The 20549-nt window shown below is 42.4% G+C and overlaps 2 protein-coding genes and 1 non-coding gene across 4 annotated transcripts; 2 read left to right on the top strand and 1 right to left on the bottom strand.

The window, feature by feature from the left end:
- The first annotated feature begins 713 nt into the window (after positions 1-713).
- On the top strand, positions 714-7192 carry RPL5 (ribosomal protein L5). Its single transcript, XM_032117955.1, has 8 exons — positions 714-834; positions 1545-1614; positions 1715-1830; positions 3292-3426; positions 4001-4203; positions 5022-5199; positions 6309-6397; positions 7032-7192. The coding sequence occupies exons 1-8, from the start codon at positions 832-834 to the stop codon at positions 7129-7131; spliced, it is 894 nt and encodes a 297-aa protein (XP_031973846.1). The 5' UTR covers positions 714-831; the 3' UTR covers positions 7132-7192.
- Positions 4782-4878, top strand: LOC116448453. Its single transcript, XR_004241948.1, has one exon. It is a non-coding gene; the product is annotated as a small nucleolar RNA SNORD21 (small nucleolar RNA).
- Positions 7079-19915, bottom strand: DIPK1A (divergent protein kinase domain 1A). 2 transcript variants are annotated; one of them, XM_032117950.1, is made up of 5 exons: positions 19653-19915; positions 13155-13289; positions 12776-12883; positions 11906-12082; positions 7079-10951 (listed from the first exon to the last, which is right to left on the bottom strand). In XM_032117950.1, the coding sequence occupies exons 1-5, from the start codon at positions 19704-19706 to the stop codon at positions 10139-10141; spliced, it is 1287 nt and encodes a 428-aa protein (XP_031973841.1). In that variant the 5' UTR covers positions 19707-19915; the 3' UTR covers positions 7079-10138. The 2 variants fall into 2 exon arrangements, with proteins under 2 accessions (XP_031973841.1, XP_031973842.1); XM_032117951.1 differs by lacking the exon at positions 19653-19915 and adding an exon at positions 19021-19131.
- Between the last annotated feature and the right edge of the window lie 634 nt (positions 19916-20549).

Genomic DNA, 20549 nt, shown 5'->3' with positions numbered 1-20549 from the left:
AGAATACTTGGAAGCGATCACGCATCAGGTGTAAATATTAGATGACAGCAATATTATTTTTTCCTTAAAATTGTATTTCTCTGATATCACAGAATCAATTAGGTTGGAAAAGACCTCTGAGGTCAAGTCAAAGTGTTGACCGAACACCACCATGTCAATTAAACCATGGCACGGAGTGCCATGCCCAGTCTTTTAACACCTCCAGGGACAGCGACCCCACCACCTCCCTGGGCAGCCCATTCCAATGCCCAATCACTCTTTCTGTGCAGGAATTCCTCCCAATGTCCATCCTAAAGCTCCCCTAGTGCAGCTTTAGATTACGTCCTCTTGTCCTATCGCTGGTTGCCTGGGAGAAGAGGCCCGCCCCCATGTTGCTATAAGCTCCTCTCAGGCAGTTGTGGAGAGAGATAATGTCGCCCCTGAGCCTCCTTCTCTCCAGGCAAAATACCCCCACTCCCTCAGCCGCTCCTCACAGGACTCATTCGTTTTCCAGACTCGTCCCCAGCTCCGTTGCCCCGCTCCGGACCGGCTCCAGCGCCTCAGCGTCTCTGCTGCAGCGGCGGCTCCCGCGGCGCCCAGGGCGCGCGCTCGGCGGGCAGAGCGGGGCGCGCTCCCGGCGGGAGCCGCCCGTGCCCGGCGGCGCTGCTCGGACCGCCCGCCGTCGGTCCGCCGGGCCGGCAGGGGGCAGCACGGCGCGCGCGCGGCCCCGCCCCGCCGGGCAGGGCAGGAGCTGCGGCTGCGCGGCCCGCGCGGCCTTTTCCCGTTTGCTGCGGAGCGCAGTCGTTGTGCGGAGCGGGCCCCGGCCTGAGGGACCGGACAGTGCCTGGCACGATGGTCGGTACCGACACGGGGGGGCTCGGGGGCATCGCGTCCGCCGTCCCGCGCGCGCCGTGCCGCGCTGCCCGCACGGATGGAGTCCGATTGTCGCGGGCTCGGGGCGGCCGCCCGGCGCCGGCGTGGCAATGGCTGCCATTCTGCCGGGGCTGCGCCGCGGGCGGCTCGAGGGGCTCCAGCAGGGCCCCGTTACCGGCTGCGCTGGCCCCATGCGCCGCGTCCTGCCGGGGCCCGCCGGCGGTGGCTGGGTCGGGCCCGGGCCGCGGGGCCGGGTCTGATACAGCCCCCGGTGCCCCGCAGCAGCCGCGCCGGGCCCCGGGTTGCGGGTGTTGGACTGACTGAGGGCGGGAGGCTGCAGGGGAAGCGGCTCCGTGGCAGAACGCGCTAGAGAAGTCGCTGGCTGTGCGGGAGTGATAGGAAATGAGTACGGTCACTGCTCCGGTCAGTGCGGACGGGCCTTCGGTTAACAGATACACTTCGGTTTTCTCCTGAAACATCAGTTTCTGTGGGAGGGGTAGAATTTGTAGGGTTTGATGTGCCGGGTGGTTTTTTTCCATTTCATTTTTATAGCGCTCTTTTTATCTAAACATACAAGAAAATCTGTTTAATTTCTGATTGCACTCTGGTTTTATTAATGGTGCATTTAGTTAGAATGATCTTGGTTTACAGGATTATATGTTAATAACATGTAGTTTATATTTCTTATCAAGGGGTTTGTGAAAGTTGTCAAGAATAAGGCGTACTTCAAGAGATACCAAGTGAAATTCAGGAGAAGGAGAGGTATTACTAAATTCCCTGTAACACACAATTAAATGTCCTTGGTGAATATTCATTCCTACTTTGTTCATGCATTTTGCGCACTTCAACTGTTGTTTTTCAGAGGGAAAAACTGATTACTATGCTCGCAAACGTTTGGTAATTCAAGACAAAAACAAGTACAACACTCCTAAATACAGGATGATTGTGCGCGTTACCAACAGAGACATCATCTGCCAGGTAAGGCCTGCGGTGTTTCCTGCTGGCCTGCCAGCCTTGCCAGGGTGAAGTCAGCACAGAGAGGGAGGCTTGGAGCAGCTGGGGTTTCTTAGGCCGGATCTGCACAGTTTTTGTATTGTAAAACAACTCCTTAAAGGAGTACAGTCTTAAGTGTTACTACAGCTTCAGTAAAAAACCATTTGCATTGTAGGAAAGAAGTTTTACAAGTGTTAGCACTTTTTCTGTGCACATTTGCAATGTAAGATTGTGCTGCTTTAATGATGCTGGGATAAGTAGAACAATTTTGGGAGAGGGAAGATGTCTCTGGGGGTTTTTTGCGATATTTAAAGGGCTTCAAAAAGAAGCCTTTTTTTCTTGGCTGAAGACAACCAAGTTGACAGTGTGACCTGTCAACCTGCATTGACTTGTGCTGTATCTAAAGGTGCCTTCTGTTTTGAGAGTTCTATTTCCATGATGTTGTGTGGCTCATATGAAGCACTGAGGCCTTTTGAGGGCTGTCCTGTGAGATTAAGGGAAACTGGTAAATAACAACAGTAGGCATTTTCTCATGGTCATTAAGTATGTGGTTGTGTGCAGCATCATACGCAGTTCCTTACTGTGGTTCAGTTGTTTCACTTTTAGAATGCTTTGACTAATTTTGAAGTTAAAGAGTTAGAAATGCTTGTTGTATAATAAATATATGTTGTTAAGGTCAAGAAAGAAGCAGCTAGAAAAGTTTAACTTCTTTTTTCATAGAGCAGTTATCTGTTGAGAACAGTCAGTTCAGTCACTAACAAGGTTATTTTATCTTTGAAACTCGGAACAAAAATCGATGGTGGCAGGTGCTTACCTCTGACTGTTAGTGCCTTTCCAGTATGTAGGAATCCTGAAAAAATGGGACAACTTTTGGGTGCAGAGAAGAGGTGTGAGAGTCTAAAGCAGAAACATCTGATAGTGCTGCTGTCTCACAGGAGACCCCTGGGATGATGATGGTCTCAGACCATGATTAATAAAATCATTCCATAAGGTTACTAACAATGTTACCACAAACTATCACACGTTTCTTGCATTCTTTGAGGTGTATCAGAAAGTGGGACAAAATTCATCCCATCCATAATGATTCTTTGAAAGGTTGCCTTTGGAGGCAGTTTCTGGTCTCTTGATCTATGTGGAAAGGTAATCACTAGTTGTTGCTGACAAACATTTTAGCTGGCCTAATACAGATTTGAATTCTTTGTGTCTTTACTTGAGGAGTTGATTACTCCTTTTGCAGAAACAAACAAGCCACAAGAGGAGGGGAAAAACCAAACAAAAACCGCCCAACAAACGGTAACAGCACCACTCCTTGAGCTTGCATGCAGAGGTTGGCAGTTTTTTGCACACCTGGATCCAGTATTCCTGTCGGCTTGAGCAGGTGTCAGAGAGACGGTGCATGGAGCCCCAGTGGTGGGAGCACTAAGCTAACATTTGTTTTGTTGTCAGATTGCCTATGCCAGAATCGAGGGGGACATGATTGTCTGTGCTGCCTATGCCCACGAGCTGCCCAAGTACGGCGTGAAGGTCGGCCTGACCAACTACGCCGCTGCCTACTGCACCGGCCTGCTCCTGGCGCGCAGGGTACGTACAGGCAGGCACTGGGGGCTGCTGCTCTGCTTTCCTGGCTCCCTCATGGAAGGGAAAGCTCCCTTCCTCCAGTGGTGTGTCAGCCCACCTGGTCTTTGGGGTTCTCAGCATCATAACTTTTGCTCTTTACCATAATAGATGTGATGCATCTTGTGACTGTCGAATCACAGTGAAAAGTATGACAGCACGCAGTTGCAGCTCCAGCAGCACACTTCAATGTCGCAGCCCTTAAGTTTGGCAGTGGGAGGGAGGGAGTCAGGATAAAAATGTAAGAAATGTACCTTTCAGAGTTCAAAAACATGTAAACAGCAGCCATCCATTTTCCACAGGGGTTCATTAATAAGTCTTAAGTTCAGTGGTGTACCTGTTGGAACAGAAGGTTGGAACTTAACAGACACACTTACAGTGGTGGTTGTTATAAAGCTTTGTTACTAGTACAGGGTGCATAATTTTTGTAAAGAAATTAGTTAAAAATATGATTCTACTGCAAATTCACAAAGTAGTGGTGATTCTACATTTTTGTCAATAAATGGAAAGAATCTCAGCAGTACTTTTTCTTTTCCCACAGCTTCTGAATAAATTTGGCCTTGATAAGATCTATGAAGGCCAAGTTGAAGTCACTGGTGATGAATACAATGTGGAAAGCGTGGATGGCAAGCCTGGTGCTTTTACATGCTACCTGGATGCAGGTCTTGCCAGAACTACCACTGGAAACAAAGTCTTCGGTGCTCTGAAGGGTGCAGTGGATGGTGGGCTGTCTATCCCTCATAGGTAATGTGTTACAAAGAATTCCTTCAGGGTTAACCTCAGATGCTTCTCTATGTGACAGTCTACTTACATGAATCAATTTATGTTGAAATAATTTTGTTCTGATATGGTAATGGTTATGTAATTAGGTTCTTGGTCAGGGGTTTTTTTGTTGGTTGTTTTTTAATCCACAAATGCAATTCTGATAGTGCTGCTGGGAATCTTTCAACTGTCAAGGTGTAGAAACTTAAAGAGTTATCTTGTTGCTTTTACTAAAAAGCAAGTGCCCTTAACAGATCTTCAAAGGATATTTCCTTGGTTTAAATCATTACCAAATTGTGTGTAGGTATTAATTTTCACTGTGAAAAAACTATGAACCAGGTACAAACCCAGCTGATGCTTGCTGCATTTGTCAGTACAGCCGTAACTGAGCAGTCCACCTTCGTTTAGGATTTCCACATGGATATTTTGACTCTTACCTAACTGCTGCTTTCTGCTAGCAGTAGTGGAGGAAAAAAAATCTTGAGATCTTTTGTGTGTTCTCCTACCCTATCCCATGGTGTCCTATTCTTGACTAATTGTCCAGGTTTTTTGACTTGGCTGCTACATGATGATACTTGCAGTGACTGAACACGCTGTAGTTGGTCCATGGTGTGTACATGATGTACTGCAGTGTTTCAAGACGGGACTGATGGCAGCCAAGATGAACTTAAAACTTCTATTTTTTTTAGAGGCTCCTATCCCTCAGTTATCTGTAGGAGAATCTGATGTATCAGTCATTTCAGTGTGCATTTTAGCCTTTGAATTAGTGTCTTAATGTGACTGTACCTGCCGTTTGACAGCACCAAACGTTTCCCTGGCTACGACTCGGAAAGCAAAGAGTTCAATGCGGAGGTTCACCGCAAGCACATCATGGGCCAGAATGTGGCTGATTATATGCGGTACCTGATGGAGGAGGACGAAGATGCTTACAAGAAACAGTTCTCCCAGTACATAAAGAACAATGTAACACCTGACGGGGTAAGCTTTATCCAGCTGGAGCTTGGGCAGTAACAGAGATGCTGATAAGTCTTGCATAGGGACTTCTGTAATAATGAAATAAGTTTGATATGTAAAATTATGTGACTCATGTCGTATGTTACCCATGCAAGGAAAATACTTTTTCCTTCATTAAAGGCTCTATAATATAGTGTAGAACTTCTGAAAGTGGGACCTTTTTTCCCCACTGTGAAACTTACTATTCTGCTTATAAATCCACTTCCCCCCCCCCCCCCCCGCCCCGAAACTAAATTAGAAGTTTCTATACAGGCTCTCCACTCCTTCCTTATCCTGCCCCAGAGCCTGTAATTTCTGCAGCTGTAGTGGTTGTAACTGTGAGCAAGCATGTGGTTGTGTGTCAAATCTGTTACTGTTTGTGTGACCCTAGAGGGAGTTCTCTGTTCCAGGTGAATAGAGAGCCCAAGCTACCATTTCATGAAACTATAGACTGTAATACATTTTATTTTAGTACTGCTTCACATTTTAGAGTTACACAAAATATTAGAAGATGGGTAAGAACACAGAGGTGCTTCTTCTATTTTTTCCAAGTATTAAACTCCTTCCAGATGGCTTGTCCTGGTGCCTGTAATATTCTTGCTTGGTTCTCCTAATAAGTGATCCTGGAGCTTTAAAACACAGCTCCCTCATAACGCCGTTTTAGGCTACAGCAAACTTGATTCTCTATCCCTTCATTTCAGTGGGGTTTTGGGTTTTTTTTTTGTAAATTTAACTAATTGCTAGTTTTTTCTAACATTCTAAAAAGAAAGTAATGTTAATGGCCGACTCCATCTGCTTTCTAAGCAAACAGCAGTTACAGCTTGTATTCAAATGAAGTGAGTCTAGGACTTAGGTCACTAGAAGCCACTTGTTCTTTGTACATGTAAAAAGCTGATACCTAGTGGTCTTAATTAACTGCCAGCAAAGGTATTCTTCAAATCTGTGCCATTATGGAGCCAGAGTTGGCTTTGGGACAGAGCAGCATTATTGCATGCCTGGGGACAATGCAGGCACAGGGATCTTGGATTTCTGATACTCCTCTAACAACTGGGCAACTATGGTGAATTTAAATTTTAATTGGTTTTTTTTCCAAGATGGAAGAAATGTACAAAAAAGCCCATGCTGCTATACGGGATAATCCAGTCCATGAAAAGAAACCCAAGAGAGAAGTCAAGAAAAAGAGGTAAAATTCTCATTCTTTTTAACATCTGTGTGACTTCTCTGTTGGAGCTATCTTAGTTACAGTAAAACAACTAATGCAATTTTGCAGTTGTGTCAATAGTCATGTGTTCTAGACCAGATTAAGATACATGCAGTTCTGTATAATTTAGGAGTTAACTTTAGCAGTAGGAATATGAAGTTCAAGAGCTCTTAAGTATATAAAAAAAACAAAGTGAAGAATCCTTGTGGCTTGAATAGCTAGAACAGTGTGTAGCTTCAAGTCTCAGTGTTTTCAGTGGGAAAGCTGCTTCTCTTCAGCTGAGAGCTCATTGATTATTTTGTCAGTACTAAACTATTTTGATTTTTCAAGGGTGTGGGAGAAAAGAAATAAGGAACAGCTATCACATTGGGCTTAATAATGTCTTTACTTCAGTCTCAAGAGAGTACAGAGTTTATCTCTTGAGAAATTAAAACTGTCTAACCATGCCTTTTTGTGGTGCCCTAAGTACAGCCTTCAGTCATTATGAGGAAATAAAGCATGTTACAGAAGTGGGAATATATTCTTCCATTGCACTCTTAACCACAGTTGTGATGCACTGCATGTTTCTTGACTACATTTTGCTTTGGATCTACTGTACCCTGTGCTTACATTGCAGATGGAACTGTCCCAAGATGTCCCTTGCCCAGAAGAAAGACCGTGTTGCTCAGAAGAAGGCCAGCTTCCTCAGGGCCCAGGAGCGCAGAACTGAGAGTTAAGACAACTTCCACAGTTTTCTGTGAAGCTTTGGAAAAAGTGGCAATAAATTTATTGAGGAAGCAACTGTGTAAGACCAGCTTATTTGTATAGTTTATAAAAGCAGAGAATATATTTTATGATCTAGATAGTCTGTACCTGAAAAGTTTTTTTTCTCCTCGTTCTAAGTACTGTGTGAATTGAGTTTTCACAGAGAAGAGAGGTGACAGACTTCAAAGACGAAGGCTGTTGCATCAGAATTACTCCTGTAAGAAGGGGAAGGAAATCAATTAGATTAATTTTTGGCAGAGCTAGTATCAAGGACTAAGTATAAGAGCTTGCTGCTATTAAGTAGAGAAGGATTTAAAATTCTTAAGCTGAATACTTCACATTATTTAGTTGATCAGAGAATTCACTTTTAAGTTGCATGTACAGGAGTAGGTATGGAGGCCTTGTCAAGGAAACATTTGTGAGACTCCCTGGCAGTTGCACATCAGAGCCTTTCCTCCTTGAATCCCCACACACTCACAGGCAGCCAGACCATGTTCCCTTCCCTTTCACCCGTAGGGTTCCCTTAGCAGAGCCCATGACATCCCATTCCACAAGGCAGTTCATTCCTGGTGCAGGAACAACTCTAAATGGTCGCTCTGAGGAGCACCCCTGGGCTTTTATACCCTCACACTCCTCACCCTATCCCCCATGCCAGTCTCTACCTCATTTTTCCTCCTGCCTCTCCTCTCCATGTCCATCCACCTCACCAGTCACTGGTTTTCATCTCCTTATCCTAAAGGGTGGCCCCCACCCAGAGCCCAATGTGTGTTTCTTTCTGCAGCTTGCAGGCTGAGCTGCCTGGAAGAGAAGTATTTCTCACCAGCCTTGTCCTGCCCTGGTCCTTTGTCTCCTCCTACCTCTCAGTTTCTGTGTGCCAATAGGTTTCCCACTAGACTTAGAGAAATCATTTGCACAGTTTAAACATTAATCAAGGAGGCTACATGGAGGAATGTTCTGCTCTAAGATACTGGTAGTTGGTATAAATACTGCTACTGAAAAAAGAAAAGAGGCCTGTGATTTATTATAAACAAAAGTGTATTTTTTTTCCAATGAAAGCTTCGATGCAACAGTAATAAAAATGAAGATTCTGTACAACAAACTGCACTATTAAACATATTCTCCCGTTGTTAAAATACCCAATGATGTTGGGTATTTTAAGTAATCTCTGCCCAAATAGCAGTCACTGTCAGCTTTTTTCACCAAGAACATGACCACTTTACACTTTTAGTGCATTGCTCGTTACAAATACTTATTAGTTCATAGTTGGAGCACATTAGCAAGTTCAAGACAATAGCATGGGCATAGTATTTCTTAAACTAAAAGGCTGGTGTTCACAAAACAATGTTAACCCAAGCTGCATATTATTACATCTGGTATGGAGAAACTACTTTATTGTGGTCCTGTAGTTCAGTTTCATCATTCTAGAAATGCATTTGAAACAGGATACCTAGAGCAATTAACCTTTCAAATACGTAAATAAAGCTTGTTCTTCTTACCTCTGGTGAAAATGAATTAAGGGGCCAGGATTCAGAAGTATACAGATGACTGCCATCAAAATCATGAAGATTGAACAACTTTGTACCTAAAGCATTTATAAATTAAACATTCAACAGGCAAGTATTGAGCATGTATTAAGGTGTTTTATGGACATCCAATTCTGCATAATTATGAACACAGCTGTAAATCTGAAGAATAGGGTGCAGATTAAAGGTAGTAGAGTGGTCATGCTTTGTGGAGTGCCAGGATCAGATTATGTTTATTTATTCATGGCTTGAGTTTTAACAATGACTCAGAGATGCTACTAGAAAAAAAGAACACACACACTGCAGCTCACTTAGTAACAGCTAGGAATGAGCTGGAAAATACCTCATAGGCTCCTAGTTGAGCAATATTGCACAATCCTGAGCAATCCGGCTTCTGTCTTAAAATTCAGGTCTAGCTCTTGATTGCACACTTCCTGCAGTAGTTACGATTGAAGTACAGCTGAATGTGGAGGGACAGTAAAGAGCCAAGACTATCCACAACTATTAACTTCTTTCTCATGTCATACACCAGATTCCTACACTATGCAAACTTCCCTTTTTAACTGGTAGGACACTTCTGCTATTCAGTATTTTTAAAAATTAACTTCAGTTTTCATACTATAGCTTAGTCCACAAACTCCTTGCTTTTCAATATTTGCTACAGCTAAATTTGGGTTAAAGGTTTCCAGTGAAGTTCTTGAAATGGATGCTGGTATTGCTGCTAAACCATATAGATGACTTTAAGAAATAATACTCTAGAATTCTTGGCTCCCAAAGGGCTCACCATACAATGACAATTAAAAAATGTTGAACTACTTAAACATTCAAGACGTAAGCATGAGGTAACAATGTGTAAACAGAATCTGATTTGTCTCATATTACAACCTATACATTCTAGAATAAAATTCTAATTTTCCACAGTTAAAAAATTCTTTAATGTGCAAATTCTGCCATGCCAAGGTATTAGTAAACTTCAATCTCACAGTTCAGTTTATTCATAACAGCAGCTTGGACTTGGACACATTATTTGCAGTAGTGGCAATTCTTCATAAAACTACTTAGGAGAAAAATCCTCTGCAGGTACTTCACAAATGAGCAATGTTTTTCACAGAAATGGAAGATGTTCCCTCAGCTGATGTGGTGGCACAGTGAATACTTTCATCCTGTTCAAGATCTGACAAAGTGCACAGAACAGTCAAGCATGCAGAGTTGTTGTTTCCGTAACAGCACTGAACACCAGAAGTACTTCTGGCCTCTGCTCGATCATTCAGTGGCATGTTCATTCTTCGAGAAGCCCTGTCATAAGTTACTGACTGAAGGGCAAGACTGAAAGAGCCATTCATAAAATCTGAGTAAAGAAATACCTTTTTAAAAAGGTGCGGATTGTTTTTATCAAATGTCTTGGGCCACCTCTAGTGGCCCAAGGCATCAGTATTCTCTTCTGCTGCTGGAGAAGCTAAGAATCATTTGTATGAGAAATTTTCTTCCACAGTAAAGTTTTTAAGTTATTGAGTATTAAAGAATGCTCCATTTCCATCTGATTTGCTGTGACTTTCAGGGCAATGCACAAGTACAGTTGTTTCTCTAGTTCTTCATGGATATCAGAAGGAGCACCACGAAGCAGATAGTCTTTAAGGAGCTGACAAGCTTTTGCCAAGTTTGGCTGGATTACTTCAGTGGTACATCTCATTTTACTTTGGTCACATAGTGTTCTACAGTCTGTACCATAAATGCAGTCCAAATCTGAGTCACACTGACGATCTTTAATTATTTCCTTCAAATTAATTTCTGGCACAATTTTTCTCATGTCCATCATTTTCAAATCATATTTATCATTATATCCCAAGTTTTTGGCACTTGTATCACACATCAGAAAGTTTCCATAAGGTCCATGGAAAATATCTTCCACAAATTCTAAAAGCCCTATAGCTATTTTTGCCTTTCTTGGCCATGATGGAGTGAACCACTGGTCCATGCTTCTTCTGAAGCCAGAGGGAATGAGAAGTTCTATAATCCATGGAAGGCTGATTCCATAGAGAGAGGTATATTCAACTCTTTCGGTCACATAGAGATCCCCACAAAAACCCATCAGCTTGGGAGTATGTTCTTTATCCTGCAAGATCACCATTAATAGAAACTCTTCTAGCTGCAGGAGTGCCCATGCAGATTTTGCTTCTGGCAGAGAGACTCTCCCATCTTTGTTTCCATCGGCGAAAGACAGGATGAGATTAACCAGTTCTGAAAGATTTCCTTGTTCACCCAATTTTGCCTAAAAGCAACAAACAAAAAAGATGAAGAATGATTTCATTAACTGCCCCCAATCCATCTGTCATTCTGCCTCCTGTTACTCTCCTTCTATGAACAATGGGAGTAACAGGGTACGTTCTAGTTTTCATTGGTTATTGATGTAACAGGACCTGCCATCAGGTGCGTGCAGAGCTTCCTTTTTGTTCTGTTCTCACAGGCACTGAGCATTGTAATCCTCTGGAAGTACTACCTTTCTTTGCACTTCAAAATGCAAACATTAAAATTCAAACATTGTTCTTGATCAGATCAGTCCTTAGAAAAATTGTATCAAGTAGCTTATTCAATATTGTCTACAAAAAAGTGTGCAGAATTCAAATGTTTAGATCAGGTTTAGTTTTCAGTTGATCAGACCTTACAAATGTAGTGAAATCATGTTATCAACTACGTTTTGGCCAATTATTAAAGGTACCAAGACAAAACTGGGTCCAAATCCCATAACTATACTGAAATGCTTAATTTTGTTATTTGAAGTAACCACATCCATTGTAGGACTACAGAGAAAGAAGTCATTGCTGGAATCAGAACTGTTCCATTTTTAGCTGAATGCTCACACAAAGGCAGGTCAACTTTTTCCAGATTTTCCTAAAAACTACCCTAATACACCTGCTGCTCACCATTGTTAGAGACAACGCTGCTGTAATGCATCACTACTGACATCAGCCTTACATCATATTTTCTATATAAATACTAGCAAAATCTATAGACCAGATGAACGCCAGCTTCCATCATTTAAAGAGTAAGGAAAAAACCCTGATAATTAGTTATGTCAAACTTCAAGATAAGCACCTCTGGGAAAAACTATTTCTGTGCTGATTATTTTTCTAACATACTCTTGAACAAGGCTCATACAATAGGGTATTCTCTCCAGCTTCAAGAAAACAAGCCTTTCTGTCAGAATAAATAAGAATATACGTACTTTAAAAAGACCATATACCATTTCTTTGAATTTCTCAACAGTAGTTCCTCTTGTTGGTTTATCAAATAGGACTATTTCCTTCCTTGGTTCTGGGTCAGTACCAAAATCAAGTTGAGCAGCTTCTTCCATCTGGCATTTTATAACACTTTGCAGATTTCCCCAGATTCCTAAATACATCTATGCAGAAAAAGAGGGGAAAAGGTATGAAACACTGTAGAAGTCCATATGAAGACCACCTGTCCTCCAACCACTGCTTCAAGAGTCAAACAGTGACACTGATCAGAAACTGAATCTCGTGTGCAAACGATGAATAAGGCAATTTGAACAATGGCAACTTCAAATACAACCCACTGCTGCAGGTTCTTCGGAGACACTACACTGTCAAAATACAGACAGCTTCCCAAACAACAGATTGGCATTACTGCCACCTTTGCATAGCTTGTTACAAGGCTGCTGCTTCTATCTGTGATGCAGGATAGCAGAGAAGCAGTATGCTTTGTGCAAGTATGCACATTCTGTCAAACTGTGGAAGGATTCAATATATATTATATATGCTTCCAAAATACATATATTATAAAATAAATAGATACCCCTCTACATATAGGAATAATGTATATTATTGCATATAGGTGCATATTATATGTTTTAATTTGTATTATACTGTATCTTCTCTGTATAGGTGTGTGTATGTATATATATGGGTGTGTATATATATACACACACACATGCTCTGCATGTCACAGCAAATGAAGTTTGAAATAAGCAGTATTAAACAGATTCAACTTGCTGACAGTAAAGTCTACCTGGCGTTCCAGACAATGACATTTCAGTGGGAAATAATAAAACTAGGTTGGATGAGTAAATCCTTACCTGGTTATTGGGCTTTGTTGACAAACATTTTCCAAAATACAGTGTTTCTTTAGCACAAAGACTACTACACGCTGACCCGTCAATAACACCCGTCTTGTATTTATCACACTGAAACAAACAGGGAGAAAAATATTTAATGAATTGCCTAAGAAAGGAGGCAAAAACTGTATCTCTTTCAACACCCAAGTTTTGAAAGAAAAATCTAAGAAAAAAATGTAAATTACCCTATGTCAAAATAATGTTAGAGACACAACTGGTTTTATCTGTAACTGAAATTATAATCTTACTTCGGCATGATGGAATATGAGAATTTGATTAAATTACATGTGGCACTGACTGAATTAGTCAAACTTCAAAAAGCTATGCTAAATATACTTACTATAATTTTCCTACAGTCATGTCCTCTGCACAGTTCTGTGTAGGTGGAGTACTGAACATACATAATCCAGCTGCCAATAAACACTACTAACCAAGAGATGAAGAGATACTTTATCCACACATAGGACAGACGTACCTAGAGCACACAAAGAGAAAATACTGTTTGTAATTCACTGAGCAGCAGTAAACATGATTTACCATTTCATCTTTAAGGAATTTGACTTATAAATAATGATAAAAATGAGTGATAAAATAGTGATAAAATAAGCAGACTGCATTATATGGAACATTTGCTTCCTTCAGTGAGCAAAACTGATAGGGGAGGTCAGTTTGACTTATGTAAGTGGAAGGAAAATTAAATAAGAGATATAAATAAATAGAACAAAAGGTGTCAGACCCTCACAGGGCAAGCCAGACTGCAGGAACCAATTTGATCAAAAATCATAAACTGCCAGAGCTCAATTAAGTGCATTTTTCTCTAAGACTAGTTACCTATGTCCCACTCATGGTAAATCAAATCCAACAGACCAAGAATTTGGTCAAAAAATAATCTGTGTTAATGTGTAAACACACAAGATAGATATACAATTAGCAGGGTGGATTTCAGGATCAGGTTTCATGCGCTGAAGTCTCTCTCCTTCCTTGAAATGACACCATTTAATTATGCAAATAAAATTCTTCTGTACTAGCCTCACCTTCAGTGGTCTTTCCCACAACAGTGTGCATGACTTCGCTGTTGTTTCTGTGGCCTCACATAGACAGTTTTCACAGGGGCAGAAGGAAAATCTATTTATAAATTAAGAACTGAGGGAGAGCTAAGTGTCTTGCAAAGTAGGAGGGATGTTTTGATCCTTTCCTTCTTCTTTTTTCCTCCTCGTCAGAGAGTCTGGTGTGCTAACAGGTTGATTTTCATACTCACGTCAGGATTAGAAACTAATTAGAAGGTCAGGATCAGCTTTAGCAGCAGGATGTAAGGAAAGTGCATGACAGCAGCTATATTTGGTCAGCATTTGGTCATTTCTATCAGTATCCTAATCTTCAGTAATACCTATAAAAAGATACTCTTGAAGATTGAGATCATATATAATATATACCAAATGTGCTCCCAGTTTCCTCTAGAAGAACTTGCTAAGCCAGATATGATATTCTGCATTTAGTAAATCTCAAATAATTTATCTTTCATTTAAAATATTTCAATTTACCCAGACTCCCTTAAAAATCTACATAAGCTTTTAGCATCCAAAACAAACTTTAGCAATTAATTTACAGGTCTACTATCCACTACCAAGGTCAGGCACTGGACTTTATTTTACTGAAGTCTGATTCATATTAACTTTGTTTGATATCCCCTAGTTCATGTATTGGAAGAGTGAACAATTTCTGTCCACTCTGTCCCCGTCTGACATGATTTTGTAGGCCTCCATAACATACCTCCCTGTGATGTCATCTCTTTTCCAGACTGACAGGTCCTAACTTGACTGTTCCTCATAGAGAAATTATCCCATATGTTTGGAAAAGGTTCCAAGAAAAGTAGTAATGATGAGCAATTTTGCCATCACACATATACACAGAACTGTAGCAATGTAAATAAGCAATTTTTTTTTAATTAGAAAGACTGCAATAATTTATTAGAATTTATCAAAATATGACAAACAGCCAGCATGCATTACACCCTTTCTATTGGAAACAAAAAATCCAGAAAAAGTCAGTTTCAAAAGACCCAAAGATGATTTCAATCCATAGAGCTGTGGTCCTGCCACATGCCTCAGCTGTGCATCCCTATTCCTTCACACCTTCACAGACACTCACTTGACAATCTTAAAACTACCCGGTTAAAAAAAGAGAGAGTTACAATTAACTTTTTATTCCAGTGATTTCTTTTAGAGACAGGTTTTATAATTTGGGGGGTTTTAAAGCTGTTTCTAATAACCCTGTTATGTAGCAGAACATGAAGCACAGGAAACTACTGGTAAAATCCGGGGAAGATCAACAGAAATGAAACTGACAATTTTAGGGAAAGCTGTTTCTTGTGTAAAAACTGCTTGGGAACCAAAGCTTCTGGGACAACAAATCCTCCTCATTCCTCAGTGCTTCTTGCTGAATCCTTCCATGAACCTTTATAATACACTTTAAACCAAAGTGCTACTTCATGAAATTTTGTATTATTGTATGCATTTAGTACAACTTCAGAGACCAGCAGTGGCCTGCAGGCCTCAGGACCACTGCAGAATATTGACCATACTCACAGTACAGATACTGTATATATTGTCCTCCTCCTTAGGAGGAAAGAGAATGTACTTGAGACCGAAAATCCTCCCCAGATGCCATCTGACTACATCATGTATTTGGCAGGAAGTTCCAGAGAAGCTAGATTTATTTTGAGCTCAGCACTGTGCCAATGGAGTCATGCAGCTTTTGACTTGCAAAAGCCACTCTGCCAGTTCAGAGCATGGACAAACAGCATCCCTCTGCTTACAGACAACCAAGGTTCCACTCTCTGGTTCAAAGGGAATTACTTTTCTAGTAAGGACTTCCTCATCATGCTCAGGAAAACGCCTGATCATTATTTGATTTCTTCCCATACATTCCCCTACCAAATTTTCATTTTCTCCCCAGAATCAGTCTGTGAGTGTAGACACACTTAGTTTACTTCATCTGGCACGTGCACACACTGTCCTAATGCAGGAACATGGATTTACTGAGCCTGGTTTGGTCACACGAGTGCTGATGCACCCAGAACACAGAGGACTTACACCTACCATGCAGATCACTGGAACACATTTCTGAGCAAGACGTCCCAGACAGTGCTTAGGGAGCAACACATATAGATGGGCTCCATTTGAAACTGTGACAAACTGCCAGGAAACTTGTAATAAGAACATTTTTAGGGCAACAGAATGACTGAGAGTTCCAAAATTATCCAAAAAAGAAAGAATGTATTCAAAACAAGGAAACAGTTTCTTTTTTCATCTCTAGTCTTCCATCAAGATTTAAATGTGAGCCAGGGAATGCAAGAATGAGGGAAAACACTTGTAATGCTTGATATTACAGATTCAACATCTTCCATCACTTGTATATTCTGCTAAGTCATGTGCACTGAATAATAATCAGACATTCATCCCCCGAAATAGAATTGGAAAACCTCTTCTTGCAAAACTCAAGCCTGGATGCACTCCAAAGCATATGGAGAGTAGTGAATCAACATGCAACATAACTTGACAGATTTTTGGTGAGTCTACTTTTTATTTAAAACACTTTTATGGCTAAAGAGTATGAAAGTGTTTCTTTGTTTAATAGTAGAGATAGCTTAATTCTGGAAAGTATTCCACATAACCGTAGTGCAGTAATCTTCTCCAAATCAGAGTTGCTCTCTCCACTCATCTTACATGCTCACAATAGAAAAGGACAGATAAAAAAAAGTAGGCCGATCATGCTAGAAATTCTGTTTTGTTCTCTGTTCAGGTTGATTTGTCTATCACAGGATGCACTTCAGGTAGGCTGACATGATGTCTAAGAGCATTAGCCCACACTGTTTTGGATGCCAGGAACAGGAGACATTCATATCTCTAAGAGCAGACAGTGCATGCTTATGATTATGCCAGTGTCTTGAATTATTTTGCATCCTGAATAACCAAACTGAGTAAACAGAGCTGAGGTATCTTTTGAAATAAAATAATGACCAAGATGGAAAATGGGACATCTCTCCTTAAAACGTTAAGCAAAACAGAAGGGATTAAAATCTTAGAGCAAAGAGACTATACAGGAAATTTCTGCTGTGTGGGGCTTTAGACTTGCTTATTCTTTGGCCCATCGAAGACAGTCTCTTGTACATTACTGCAGTCCATGAGGCACCTCTAAAGAGTCTGTAAACTTGGTCCAGAATCTATAAAGGCCAAACTTCCACACGTGCAAGTGCTCTTTACGTGATTGTTGTCACAAGCAATCCTGCTGGTTAGTCCTCAGCCTCACAATGCAATTGCTAACTACAGCTATCAGAAAGAACTTCAGGACAATGTCTCTTAAATTTGGGACACTAACCTCTCCTTGTAAAACAAAATCCCAGTGTTAATCACCCAACTGTAAAATCCTATAAATACAATTAAATTATTTTGTGGTGTTTAAAAGTTTGTCAGGTTTTAGGGTATTTTTGTTGTTTTGTTCACTATTATTACATGATCTGCAGTCTAAGCAACGGCAAAGTTTTGTACTTCAGAGTTACTATTCTTCAGAGTGACAGAACTTTAACATTGACTCAGAGAGTCCCTAACACTAAGTTTTGGGCTGAGCTAAGATATCTAAGTGTGCCCTGCTCCTTTTACACGAGCTGACACATGGAAGAACGTCTTTTTTAGGCTCAAAAATCATCAACTGTTTACCTATGGATCTTGCATTCTGCACAAAAGCTAAAGTGTGTGTAAATCAAGAGAACATTTGCCATAGAATATCTGTTGCAACCCAGCTCGTAACATCCTGCTCCTATTAGGGCAGAAATCTAGAACAGGTATTAAGTTTTGTCTCACAGAACCTGATGTTCTGGTGATTCATTTCACAACATAGTTTTCAAGAAGTCTGGAATGCCAGCAAAAGCTGGAATTCACTCCGTGATAACCTTCCACTGTACAAACATCTTCCCTGGTGTGCTACTTGATATGCTGCATAGAAACACTACACAAGTCTTTCCACCTTGATCATAGTCCTCAGTGAGTTAAGTCTACCATTTACTTAGAGACCGTTGGCTTCTTTGGAGACAAATCTCAATAAAGCACTCAGCAATTAGTGTAGTTAAATCATGACTACATTTCTCACGTACCAACAGTAACACGCAGTGACAAGAAACACCAATATATTGATAGTTGCTGCCATTCTGTGGATGCATCAGATATTAACATACATTCATTGACAGAGAAAAACATGTTTATGTTCACAAAGCCACTATTAAATCTCCTAAAACAAGTCAGCAGAATACGCAAAATCGGCTCTCAGTATAAGAAAGCACACACAGAATTTTTTTTTTTAATCTGCAATAGAAACAAACATTTAATTTCTTTGGCTTTTCTAATAAATAATTTTGCAGTCTTCCTGTTTCTTAGAAGATTTTAAAATAACCTTTTGCTTGGAAGGCCTTAAATTAAATTTTGAGAAGAAGAGCAGAGAAGAATGTTATCAGATATCACCATATAATGATAAGAGACTACCAAGGCAAAGGAGGCAAACAATTTGGAGACTTCTAATTTGAAAGGTAGCGTATAGATTATGAATTCATTTCTATTTGTATTGAAGGCTTTATCCCATAGGAATCCAAATATTATACAATTGTCTACTTCGGTAAATAGATCTAGAGTACTCTTCTTTGGTTTAAAACCCAAGTGATACTGACGCAGATTTGCAGGTACATACCATGAAACAAATACTAAAGAGGGTAAAATTATATCTGTATGTTTCTCACTAAACATTACACCCCCACTCTATGTACTTCTGAAAAAAGAACAAAATTTCTTCTCATTTGGAAAAGTTCCAGATGAGGGGAAATTCAAACATTCAGGATTTTAAAATGCACCAATATGAGGTTTAAAATTTTTAATCAAATGATCACTAAGCATACCAACAGATGACAAACACACAAGCAGCATATATAAGAAAAGTAAACATTATTTATCTCCTCCAACACAACAGATGTTCACCTTATTTAAAATCTAGTTAAAATACAATCCAACTGATAAAAAGGAAATCCCGTGGATAAACCATTAAGCTACCACAACGTCGTAACTAACTGATATTTCACAGCAGAACTTCCTACTACACAATAGCCACAGCACTTCCAACCAAAACAGCCTTACTCTGCTAACTGAAGTAATGCAAACATGTACCTGCATATAGAAATACAACAGTGTGTCTACGAACATACAAGGCAATGCATGGAGCAGCAGAAGAAAAGTGCCCGACATTAATTTTTTTAGAAGACACGAAAAAGGAATATGAACTGCTCATCCAAGCTGTGGTCCGCGCGCTGACAGGATGGATGGCTGCAGCACCGGCAGTAGGTGTAAAGGAGGGACGTGGGGCACAGCTGGGGGGTTCCCGGGCCGCGGCAGTGCCCCACTGGCAGCGCCGTGAGCCCGGGGAGCCGCGGGCCGCCTGCCGCGTAACAGGTCCTGCGCCGGCCGCTCGGGGCGGGCGCTCCGCGGAGCGCGCTGCGCCCGAGGCGGCGGGAGAGGCCCGATCCGACCGGCGGCGGGCGGCGAGAGGCACCGCGGCCCCGAGGCCGCCGCCACCTGCTCCGTGCCCCGACACCCACCAGCCGTGCCCGGCGCCGCCGCCTCCCGCCGGCCGAGCGGCACCGCGGCGCAGCCGAGCCCCGGCCGCCGCCAGGCGCAGGCGGGAGGGGAACGGCGGCCGCGCCGGGCCGGGGGAAGCGGCGAGAGCCCTGCGGGGGGCGCCCGCTCCGGAGGGAACTTTGCGGGGAGGGACGGGCGCCGGCACCGGCCCTTCGCCGGCCTACCTGCGCGGAGTGGGGCTTCCTCAGCCAGGCCCCCGGGAAGAGCCGCTTCGCCATGGCAATCACACATCCCCGCAGCGGGCGGCGGTCGGAGGCGGAGCGGTGAGGAGCGCTCCCCCGCCTGCCGCTGCAGCCGCGCCGCCGGCTCCGCTCGGCTCGGCGGGGAAGAGCTGCCTCGGGCACCGAGAGACGGCGGCTGTCAGCGGGAAGGGCGGGCGGCTGCCGCCTCAGCCACCGCTCACGCCGCTGCTCGAAGGGGCGAACGCAGCGGCCGTGAGGGAGCGAGGCGGGGCTGAGGGGGCGAGGCGAGCCCCGCCCGCCACGAGCCTCTGGGGCTGTCCCAGTCCCTTTTCCCGCTCCAGGCCCGCGCGGAGCCCGTGGAACCGACAGCCACCCCCGAGTTCCCCTCGTGTCTGCCAGAAAGTGCTCGGGGCGCTGTCTGGGGACGATTATGGAGAAGTAAGTTAATAAATAACGCGTGTCGTTGATTGCGAACAGGCTCCTGTCATTTACTGGCTAGGGTATTAAAAACAGCTGCAGGCTCATTACAGTCTTAAAAAAACCCCCAACAACCGAAACTCCCCCCACAAGACCCCAAAAATGAGTAGTTCCTCCAAAATAAGGAAGAAGCATTTGCCTGGACCCGTATGAACACATGAGCAAAGTCTTTACTGTGAGGTTGGCGAGAACAACCTGAACAGGTTACCCAGAGAAGCTGTGGATGCTCTAGTTCAAGGCCAGGTTGGACAAGGCTTTGAGCAACCTGGTCTAGTGGGAGTTGTCCCTACCCGTGGCAAGAGGGTTGGAACAAGATGATCTTTAAGGCCCCCTCTAACCCTAGCCATTCTATGATTCTACATTAATGCCATAAAGTGGGGAAAAGTTACCAATTTCTTCTTC

Source organism: Corvus moneduloides, chromosome 9 (assembly GCF_009650955.1).
Source record: "Corvus moneduloides isolate bCorMon1 chromosome 9, bCorMon1.pri, whole genome shotgun sequence".
Taxonomy (NCBI): Eukaryota; Metazoa; Chordata; class Aves; order Passeriformes; family Corvidae; genus Corvus; species Corvus moneduloides.
This window is presented reverse-complemented; position numbering and strand designations above follow the sequence as displayed.